Here is an 11878-nt window from a genome sequence, read left to right on the forward strand (position 1 = left end):
ATGGATTCCAATAAAGAATATTGATAGCAGATGTAAATGTGTAATTCAAGAATAAACTTCCACCTGATGTGATACGGTCTACCACGTAAATGCTCCTTCCAAAATCCCTACACAAAAGGTATCAAAATTGTAATTGCATATGCCATACTTTGAGAATTTTGAGGCCAATATAAAGCTGTAGATACTGAAAAAAGAGATTACTTGTCGCCAAAATCTATAGCCATCCATATCTCTGTTGTTATCACAGAACGGGGTGTACGCCAGAGGTCTCCCTTTAATGTCCATGTCATAGAGCTCGCCCATGTCTGCACGGACGATCTGATCAGCATCAACGAATATAACCTGCAGATTCTCACATTAATGAAATATCCATCATTCGCAAGAATTTTACAAGAATTTTTTTCAAAAGAAAAGAAAGAGAGCTTAAATCATACTCCGTATAAGGCTAAGCTATATAGTACTCCCTCTCTCCCTGTCATTTGTTGTCCTTTTCCATTTTGGGGTGTCTCAGTCAATTGTTGTCATTTCTATTTTAGGATTGCATTTGATGAACAATTTGATCATTCACACTCAATTTCATCCACATGTCATTTAGTAATTAGCTCTCTCCTCTTTCCTTGGTCTTTGAGCCAAAACCAAAGGACAACAAATGAGCGGGACGGAGGGAGTATATATCTACTCCAACAAAAAAAAGCTAAATTATATATACCTTGTCCAATGAAAGGGGAAAAATAACATCCAGAAACAAAATTTTGTAAGCCCAGATAATTCGTTGCTTTTCAGCCTGTTTATGAAGCCATGTGGGCCATTTGTACGTAATTAATTCATAATCAAAACCATATTCTTGAGCCATATGTGGAATTACATCCTGCACATAAAAGTTAAAAACAGTCAATCCCAAAACACACTATCATTTTCTGCTCAGACCCGATGGAGATGGTATACAACCTTAAACTGTGGAGACAAATAGTTCTTGATGAACCAAAACTTTACGGGCCGATGAGTGTGCTTCAGTACACTCAACATCATAATTTTGAGAAAGCGTTCATACCTGTAAAATAAAGCATACGTTAACTTGCATACCGGAGCAACAACAACAACAACATCAGAGCCTTAATCCCAAAATGATTTGGGGTCGGCTGACAACAACAACTTGCATACCGGAGCAAATGAAAAAAACGCATAGAAGTAAACATTTGCACGGGACACAGAACATTTTACAAATATCACAAAGGTTGAACATCTAAGCATAACATGTAGCACATTACAGTGTCATTCATAATCAATTAAGGTCCTTATTTCTCAAACACACTTGGCTAAAAGGACGTTTTCCCTCTGTCCCGGATAGTTAATGTATTCCATTTTAGTTAGTCTAGCTAAAAGCGTATCTTACCTTTTCAAGTGTGTTTTGTGTGGTGGAAAACAAATGTGACACTCAAGCATACTTGCATGTGCTTACATAAAAAGAAAAAGGGGAAAAAAAAATTGCCGACTCAATGGCCAATGCTAATTAAAAGAGAGGTGTAGTGTTGGCTGATAATATTTATGGTCCATTAAATATCTCCACTGATAGATAATTGAAGGCAAAAGATAGATGAAAAATCCTAGAAGATAGATGAAAAATCCTAGACCTAATCCCTTGAGAAGAGTTCTAGCAATTCGGAGTAAAATCTTTCTCAGCAAGAGAAGGCTATTGGAAATAGAACGCCTAATATTATCCAAAAGCAGAGCAATTAATATAGCGAAATACTAAATAGATAGCAGCTTTGAAATAAAATAAAGAAACAGGCTTCACTCACAAGTGTCCAGATGCAACTGAAAATATGTTAATTGGTTTTCCATGACGGCCATTTTTACTCTCCTGCAAGAGTTGATGTTCACGTTTTGTTACCAAGATGTTAATAAACAATGAACTTAGGATTCAAACGTCAAAATACAAAGAGATGTAACTTCAATATGTTCTTCCAGGAATAAATGCCAACATTTGCAGAAACAATGATCTTCACGTCATCAAGTGGTAGACCTAGCAAACAGATTAAGTCGTGTCGTGTTCAGTTCGTGTTCGTGACAATTTTAAATGAGTCCTCATTCCCCATCCCGAACCCAACCCAATTACACAAACAAGCCATTTGTCTCACAAGGCTCATAACCTTGAGGTCACGGGTTCAAATCCTGTCTCCGCATGTTTTCCTCTATTTTTTTTCATGTGAAATTGAGGGGCGAGATCTTTTTTTTTTTTTTTTTTTTTTTGTTCTGACACTAAATCTGAATAGCCCTAATCCAATCTATTTATTTTTTTTCTAAAAACCAACCCTACCTGTTTACCCCCTTTTATTTTTAAACATTTCATGTTCAACCTCTTATCTCATTTAACTCATTAAACTCATTAACCTAACAATCTTTATAACTCAATAAACAAAAAATGATGATTAAGGCGGGTTAGTTGATTAGCATGTCAACCCACCAAAATTACGAAATGTTTGAATAAATTGGTTATTCGTGTCCGGTTCATGTCGAAATACCTCAAACCCTAACCCGACCCATATAAGTTTTGTGTCGTATCCGTGTCAGCCCAATTTCATAAATGGGGCACATCATCTTAACCTTAACTCTCTAACTTTGTATCGTGTTTTTGGATCGGATCAATTATTGCCACCTCTATCAAGCGGCAACTTAACAATCTAGCTTCCAGGTCTCCAAGTAATCCCTCCATCCCACTTAGTTAATTTAGTTTGTCCCCATTTAACTTTAGTGTTTAAACAATGTCGACTTTGATCATGGTTCTAATTCTACGCCGATATATATTGTATTGGCCGGAGATGTATTGGTATAAGAAGTCATCACGAGATCTTGCGATCAGTCAGGGCAAAAATATCGCCCGAGGCGGCCCCGTTACTATGCAAATCAGCTAACCCAATCCGATACAGCCCGCGAAAGGCCCAAGATGTGACTCTGGCCAAAATTTGTTTATAGTGAAAATATTGGTCGAAATAGTTACTATAAAGTCATTTAGTCATTAAATGATCCAAAATCTCAATAGACAGTTAAAATAGCTATTATGCTTCCAAACAATTGCTGTGCAAACTGCAACCAAGTTTGCAAGGGGCAACGGCCGCATCAAGTACATTTCGGAGACACAGTTACCGCAATTGCGATTGATACCATGATGTTAAACACTAATGATGATATGATAATAGTTATTTTGATAAATCAAACATGATAAATTTTACAATGCATGACTACATTGCACATATATATGCAGAAAGATTCAGTGAAAGTTGACATTAGTAAAGATCAAAGTCAAATCGGAACAATCAATTGGGATGGAGGTAGTATTGAACTGTGAAGATTCTCAAAAACTCCTCAGCTTCATTTCCATTAACACAAGGGCATGTGGTCATGATCAGTACTCTTCTATACGAGCTCCAAATTATTGGGTTTCTGGTTTAGGTGTTTAACTGTTTAAGCCAGATATAGTCAAGCAACTTGAAGGAAGTGAAATCTTCATGACCAATAATTTGTGAGATAATTTGGCACAAACGGCACAAAACCAAAACTAATGATTTTTCTGACAGCTAGTGTTTCTTAAAATTATTTATGAATAATTTATGGCAAGAGCACCACCTCCTGATATATTATAGGATAAATATTTTATCTAGCATTCACGTAACTGTTGGTTGATACCACACAAATCAAAATAAAGGATACGAAGAAAAAGTATGTGGATTACCACTATAGGGCTCTCATTCCTTTTCACATGTTGACTTCCACCAATAAGTCCAGATGCCCATTTCAATAAGTTTCTGTTCCAAATGCTCTGCCCGTCCTGCAATTGATTACAAAAAGAAAACCATCGAGCACATTATATCTAGGCTAACAGTCTAAGGCAACGCTCAAGCTTTATAAGGTTTTGAAGGTTATTAATACCATCGTAAGCTCTATAACTTCATGTATATATGTTGGTTAGTCGATGTTCAGACATAGGTCTAACCAAGTGGACTCATCTCAAAACGCAATGAATATTCTAGTTTATTGGGACCAGGCTCTAATATTATTGACTTGAGAGTCGGTGAGACTTGGCTCTAGACCAATCTCCAAAGAGGTTTCTCTATAATCACAATGGATAATAAATTTTAGCATCTTGAAACAGATCTTCTCACTATAGACAACAACAACAACAACAACAACATCAGAGCCTTAATCCCAAAATGATTTGGGATCCTTTAGAACCGTCCATGGGTGAACGCCTACCTCAAAATGCGAAAATATAGAAAAGAAAAAGTGAAAAACAAAAGGGGAGTGAAACATAAAAAAATATCCCGTTCCACTTTCTAATTAGGACAAAGCAAGAACCGCTATGTAACTCACTTTATTCCCTTCAGTAGACTCAACGTCATCAGCAGCATCAGAGAGCAATTTTTCCTGTTCCTTGCCCTTCCTCTTCACTACTTCCAAGTGGACGACTTTACCACGTAAATTATCTATGGTTATTCGTTTTGACAAGGTGGTCCTTTCATTTCCATTATCATCTTCATTTAAAAGGTAGAGTTCAGAGCTTCTTCCTGGGGCAAGTTGCAAGTACCATATACCAGGAGAAACTTTCATTTGCCAATAACCAAGATTTGCCATGACGAGTGTATCCACCAGATGTGGTGTATTCTTGGTCCCAAGTATCATTTGGAGACCTCTAGGGGGTTCGTGGGCTTTCTCAAAACAATGACCTGATTGCCACATCCATAAACAAGACAGCAGACACAAGCAGCATATTAGAATAAAAAACATGGAGTTTCACATACAAAAATCATCTGAGTCAAGAGCGAAGTGGTCCTTTGATTGACAAAGAAATAGAAATTTCTGTGTTGCTTGATAATTTCCTGTACTGGCAAACAAATTTGCCAAATTCAAGTGGATTCTGTGAAGGAAATTAATTTTGTAGACTGAATTCCTAAGAAATTCGAATTGCTTGATCAACCACGCAACATGCAAGGATGCACAATGACAGATTCCACTGAGAGACACAATACCTGTAAGAACAAGGGCTTCAAGTTCAAAAACAGCTTGGAGTGTCCTTGTCTCTCCCAAGTTCTCAAGCAATATATTATCCAAGTCGTGGCTGTCGGGAAAACACACAGAAGTTGAAGGGCACAGGAAACAAATTAGGAATAGAAAAAGTATTGGTCAAAACAAACACTTCGGACATAAGAAAACAAACTTCTCAGACTATCCAACTGATTCAGAATTGGCATCCTAAAAACTAGGGGACAGTAAGGAAAGACCCAGACAATCAGTAGAATAAACAGAAACCTACATGGCAATGACGGGCTCCACAAGCCAAGTTTCAGGTACATCAAGGTTCATTGTCAATGTTTTTGATAATGGCATGTTTGCAAAGAAGGCCTTGGGTCCATTCACAGTGTTCTCAGAATTGCTAAAATCATCCTACATGAAGCACAACCGTCAATAACAAAAACAGAAAGAAAATCCATTTATAGATCAGAATCATTATCAATACCATTGATGGTACAACATATCTGTAATAATTCTTCAACGGGAGATCAACAAGCGAACTCTGTCATGAGAAGACAACATGTCAGAAAGAGAATTACTGCCTGAATCAAAGTATCTTACTCTATATTTTATATTTTATGACAGATAAACACAACACTGTTTCCACTAGATCACTTTAACTTATTCGCCACCGCTTATAACATAAAGAAAGTACAAAAATATCAAAACATCGCCACAACACCGTCCTATTGATTCTCAAAAGATATGATGCGCGAAACTCTACATGTATACAACTTCAAGCAGTATGCTAGATATTAAGACTGTTTGACCATTAAAAAGTAGCATTCCTAAATCAAAGAAAAAAAGGAAGAAAAGTGTGAATCTAAGGCACTGCGCTGCTATGGCATAAAGTAGCAAAAGAGAAGTACAAATATTTCTAGTGTTACGAATATACGCTCAATGCTTTACAGCTTCCACTCAAAACTATAAAGGGGTACCATTTGTGGGTTCTCTTAATTAAATAAACTAGTATTGGTGCCCGGCTTCGCCCGGGCTACCTCTACTTACTATTAAATTTTTTTTTTCATTAAATAAAATTACTTAAAGTTGCATAACCCATAAATTTATCATTAATATATTTGTCTATGACATATCCTAAAATTACGATGAAATAAATTTTGAGACAAATTCACTACTCTCGCTAGTAATATTTTACTCTTATTAATGAAATAATGGTAATAACATTTCACTACTTGCCCGTAATCATTGTTACTTTCACTACTCCTGCCGTAATTATTGTTACTGTCACTACTGCCGCATTAATATTGATAATTTCACTACTCCCGCCGTAATTATTGTTACTTTCACTATTGCCGCATTAATATTGATTATTTCACTACTCTTGTTGTTGTTTCTACCACTTTCACTAATCTCGCTGATAATATTGTTACTTTTACTATTCAAATGAGTGATTACTATCATATAACTATATCCAATGTTACTACAATTCTTTTCTTTCTTGTGAAATTACTTTTACTACTTAGGCATGTAATTTTAAGAGGATTATATATTTATATAAATATATTACATATATGCATTAAATCAAATCGAAAGAATTATGCAATATTATATATTATGGAATCTAACTTGAATTATTTATAACCTACTTATATTATATTTTTGTATGTATGTTAAATAATTAATATCTCTATACATCTAATAAACTCTAAAGTTTAATAAAATTGCATAGATTTTAAATTTAATATATAATTTTATGATGATAATAATTAATACCATAAGTGTGCATGTTTATATTAATTAATTATTTTATTTTAAGGAAATTGACCATCTTCTAGTCTCTATAAATATTTAGGAAAATTACCAAACACCATCTTAATTAATTATTTTATTTTAAGGAAATTGACCATGTTTTAGTCTCTTACAATTGTTTAGGAAAATTACCAAGCTTCTATATAATTTAATTTTAACCCAAACTATATAATATTTGCATTGAGATCCCTTAATCGGGTCCATCACACGGTGCTAGTGATTTAAAACTATATAGTATAATTAATTTGTATAACTTTCTTTAATTACATTGAAGTCCCTTGATTTCTGGATTTAATATATAGTATTGATACCCGTTAAACAAGGTCAAAGTATTATTTGACCTCACCCATCGTCAATGAAGCGAGAGAAGTCATGTACGACGTAGTTGGCATCTTAAAAGGCCTATCCTTGCAAAAGAATTAGGTAACAAGCGAAAACCACGTGTATAACTGTATTCAAACATGAACATATGTTCGTAGATTCATATTCAGGCAGGCACATATATATAGACCTGGTAAATGGGTCACGATTTCGGATCGGGTTAAATCGGTTCGATTTAACTCGGGTTGACATTAGTTTTGGGTTTTGTTCATTTCGGTTAGCCACTTTAATCGGTTTGTGTTAATTCGAGTTGGTTTGAGTTGGTTTGAGTCTGGTCAATATCAGTTCAGTTAAGTTTCATACATTTCCTGCGCTAAGGCCCAACGGTAAAAAAAAATTAGCTTAAATGTACCTTATGCTTTTCAGTTTGAATGAAATAATTCATAATACCATTAAGGCATTAACCAATAAAGAATCAATGAAAACACACCTCGAATATGTACTGTTTTTAGGAGAAAATAAATATTTTGAGTTTAGGTCAATCGATTCACTTCTTATCGGGTTCAGATATATTCACGTTCGGGTAACGTTGGGTTATTATTGAACTCGGTTCAGTTTTAATTCGATTCGGATTGAGTCGGGTCTCACGTACTATTCAAGTTACTCATATCGGGTGTTCGATCCACTATCAATTCAGATATTTTCGATTTCGGTTATTCTGGTTCATGTATTTTTTGCCAGATCTACATATATGGGTGTATGTCTGTATGAGGATGTCTTACATCTACCAAAGGTTAAACTAAGATCCAGCACAGTTAAGAAATTCATAGTACAAATCAACAGCTTTAGAAATAAGAGTCGATTACTCACCAATGGATTAAGTACAATTCTCATGCTGGGCTGAACATACTTCCACAAGATGTGAAGAAGAGATGTGAGCTTTTGACCTAATGGGCTCAATGGATCAATCACTGCATCAATATGGACGCTGGAGTTTCCGGAGTTCAAGAGAACAGCACTGAGACCAATAAATATAAAAAAAAAAAAAAAAAAAAAAGAGTCAACAAATGCACAAATAAAAACAGGAAAACCAATACACGGATTTGAAGAGGACTCGAGGATAATTGACAAAACTCGACAAAGGCGACAATAAAACAGGACTGTTAGAGAGTACAAGTGAGATAGTACAGTAAAGGCAGCAAGTAATCTTTGTACCAAACCCGCTTCTCTAGTACCTATCTTTCAAAGTTACTATTCTTAAGGTCTTTAGAATTGCAACTTTTTTACCCAGCTAAGAAAAGGATCCCATTTTCTACAAAGAACACTATAATTTCCATCTTAAATTAACTCTCCCTTTTAGACTTCGGCAGCCATTTAGCCGGTCAACCAATATCAACTTTGACCATTAGTTTCGCTAAATACATGTTGAGACTTGTCATGTTAATTTATCAAAACAATTATTTTCACATCATTTTTAAATTTCTGTGATTAAATGAGAAATTATCGGTCAAAAATGCCATTATTTGACCGCCAAAATCAAATGGGAAAATCTATATGGGGTGGAGGGAGTATAAGGCACATAAACCTCGTGCCTCAGCTATTCCAGATAGGAATACAGTTGAGATTTATATTCTATGTACAAACAACAACAACAACAACAACAACAACAACATTACCCCAGTGCCAAAATGGCTCCCGCAAATTGCGGGGTAAGGGGGGTCGGATGTACGCAGCCTTACCCTTGTGTTAGCAACACAAAGAGGCTGTTTCCGAGTGACCCAAGATGAAAATTGCGTCGAGAACTGCATCGAACGACCACAACTTCACAAGAGAAAGAAGCTTAGCCACTTTAGTGAGCCATTTTGCTTTATTCCATCATAATCCAGAACCAAAGAGTAATGAATCTTTGGCTCCATTGGAAATATGGAAACAATTCTATGTACAAACAATAAGAAATAATTGAAATACTAATCAAAGCACCTAACCTGTATGATGACTGCAAAATCTCAAACCGAGCACCCTCAGCACTTCGTTCTCGTGTAGCCATTGAGGATGAAACAAGCATGATAACATCACTAATAAACTTGCTGAGCATTTCACCAAAATGATAATTAGTAGCATGACCAGAATAGTATCACAGAGAAAAACATATGATCAAAGTTTTCCTTTAAAAAATAAAATCCACAGCCTTAGCATCTATATCACGGCAATAAAAACAGCTGATGCTAATGTGAAGCAAAGCCCTGATTCAAACAAGCTTAATACTGAATGCAAAGCTTATCAAGTTATTCATGTAATTGGTTGCCAATTTGATACTGTTATTCAGATATTTGGTGTATATAGAAGGAAAGCTGTAAGCATACTTCATTACTCCTAGAGTTAATAACTCCCTACTATATTCATTTGGATTGACTAAATTTTCCTTCTGTTAAGATAAAGATATAATATTAATTTAAGGACACCAAGGGGGTGACACCAATGTAAAAAAGATATCATGGAGGTGAAATGTGTGCACTTCATTCCAAGCGGCTCACCACATTCCACTTGGGGTAATAAATAACGTAGTTGCTCTTTCACGTACGAGTTTTACTTTTTCATGGACTATTTTCCATAATCTTTCCACCACCTACCCTTCGTTTAAAAAACCAAAAAAATTCTCCCTTTTCCTATTACTCTACAACAATTAATCAAATTCTTTACAAATTCAAGAATTATGTATCCGAATTCTCATAGTATCAAGTGATAATTCTATTTTCTATTAAGCATCAATTTATTGTATCAATTAAAAATTAGGGTTTAAAAACTAATTTATGTATCCTTTACACAAGTTATGTTAACGAAAATAGCCAGTCGCCACTACTAAAACTAGCATTTCAATACAAAGCATTTAGCCATTAGATTTAAAAAGATACCCAGCGAGAGTAATGTGTTTTCAATTTCGTTGTTATCCTTGAATTTCTACATTGATTATTTGATTTTGTCAAGTCCAATCTGCGTTTAATAAGGTAACTGTAGTCCTCTTTCTAATCTAATGTTTTAATCTAATCTTTTTGTTAGATACTTAAGCTTTTCGTATCGTTGGTGGCGCTGGGATGGTGGTTGAGTGGCAGCAGCTGGGGTGGTTGTTGAAAGAGAATTTATGTCCATGATTAAGTAAATCATGTACATGAAAGAGCAACACCCAATAAATAACCCTGAAACACTCCCTGTGAATGTGGGCTGCATTTTTTTTCTCACAAATTTTCCATTTCCTAACATTTTGGCCAAAAGTAATTGCACTGAATTTGAATGGAGGAAGTATCATTTTGAGACTAAGGTTTACTTATTGACTGAATGATGATAGAAATTTGGGAACAAAACAAGCACGCAAAACCAATAGAGAAAACAACTTGACACCACCATCTACGCCACTGATCATTTCACAAAAATCTATGAAAAGTAGACTATCAGCGGTTCAAACATTGTGATGCACTGTAGAATGAATATTGATCCCCGATCCTACGAGCTCAACATAGAAATAAGAACCACTCAGCTAATCCACATACTCAATACATATCGTTACTAACATTAATTTCACTCTTTTAAATGCCTTACAAGCTTATACAGATTATGATTGGCTGCTAATTCAGATTGCAGATAAAGAGCAATACTTTCAAGTCAACACTGAAACTTACACGACTAATTGCAAATGTGCAGGGCATTTTGAATTCCTAAAGACATGAGCAAATAAAAAAAAAAATACGGAGTAATAAAAAAGGGGGATTAATTAAAGAAGAACACAACAGACGAATATAAGTTTTCAGAATTTTCGAACATGCACAGACCATTGGTAAGAAACTTGAAATAACATGAGAGCAGACGAGAGAAGTTATACAACCTTGTCAAAGTATCAGGGTCAATTTTCTCCCACTTCAAATCTTCAATGATTTCAGAAATATGTTTTATTCTCTGCTTGAACTCCAATGATTCCAATAAATGCAAATCGTGAGACATGAAAGTAAATTCTTCAACAAGGGCAGTCACCTGATATTGGCACCCAATACAAAACTCAGATTGGATGATAATGAAGATATTTAAGCATCAAATTTCCATCTGAAACAAGCACCGGAAGCGTTCAACCACCTAATTTTTCATACGAAGAAGAGTGATGACTATACAAAAACACTACGCAATGCCTAGAAGGCTGCTGCCAATGGCGAGGTAAGGGGTCAAGTGTGTGAAACTTTACACCTACACAGATGTTGATTCTGGATGACTCGTAATGTAACTGGGTCTAGAGTTGCATAATCACTAGTGCTTAAGAAATGTAAAAGCACATAAAGTTTAGTCGTCGCTCTGCTTCACCGGATGTAATGCCAAAGCAAAGGAATAGAAAGTCCTGAAAGAGAGATGGCCTTCATTGTGGGAAATTAAATTAGGAGAAAAGTTTGGCAGAGAAGGTAAACAACAGATATAGAATCTATACGGTGATCACCAAAAACTAATTAGTTATAGCTAATAAGTGGAAACGCACCCTCCCATTGGTAATGACTGCATTCAAAGTAGATTCATGCGCAAGATTCTTTTGCAGGAACATAGCCACCTGCACATCATAGAAAACATGAAGCTACTAAACGTGGAATTCATTGTTCCTCAAGGGATGAAATTTTTTAAATACCCTGAGCAGCAAATCTAAGTTGAAAATTAGAAACACAAACGACAAAACAAAAATTTTTAAAAA

General features: G+C 35.3%; 1 protein-coding gene across 1 annotated transcript in view; it reads right to left on the reverse strand.

Moving 5' to 3' along the window:
* LOC141647007 (UDP-glucose:glycoprotein glucosyltransferase-like) overlaps positions 1–11878 on the reverse strand; it is a 37957-nt gene that overhangs the window by 1805 nt on the left and 24274 nt on the right. Inside the window, exons 21-34 of the mRNA XM_074455035.1 lie at positions 11672–11740; positions 11036–11181; positions 9144–9245; positions 8029–8176; positions 5513–5569; positions 5309–5439; positions 5025–5113; positions 4369–4721; positions 3731–3826; positions 1800–1861; positions 949–1051; positions 710–868; positions 202–342; positions 64–107 (exon numbers count right to left, since the gene is read on the reverse strand). Coding sequence (XP_074311136.1) covers positions 64–107; positions 202–342; positions 710–868; positions 949–1051; positions 1800–1861; positions 3731–3826; positions 4369–4721; positions 5025–5113; positions 5309–5439; positions 5513–5569; positions 8029–8176; positions 9144–9245; positions 11036–11181; positions 11672–11740 — 1700 coding nt within the window. The remainder of the gene's footprint in view (positions 1–63; positions 108–201; positions 343–709; positions 869–948; positions 1052–1799; positions 1862–3730; positions 3827–4368; positions 4722–5024; positions 5114–5308; positions 5440–5512; positions 5570–8028; positions 8177–9143; positions 9246–11035; positions 11182–11671; positions 11741–11878) is intronic.

This window comes from Silene latifolia, chromosome 3 (assembly GCF_048544455.1).
Source record: "Silene latifolia isolate original U9 population chromosome 3, ASM4854445v1, whole genome shotgun sequence".
NCBI lineage: Eukaryota > Viridiplantae > Streptophyta > Magnoliopsida > Caryophyllales > Caryophyllaceae > Silene > Silene latifolia.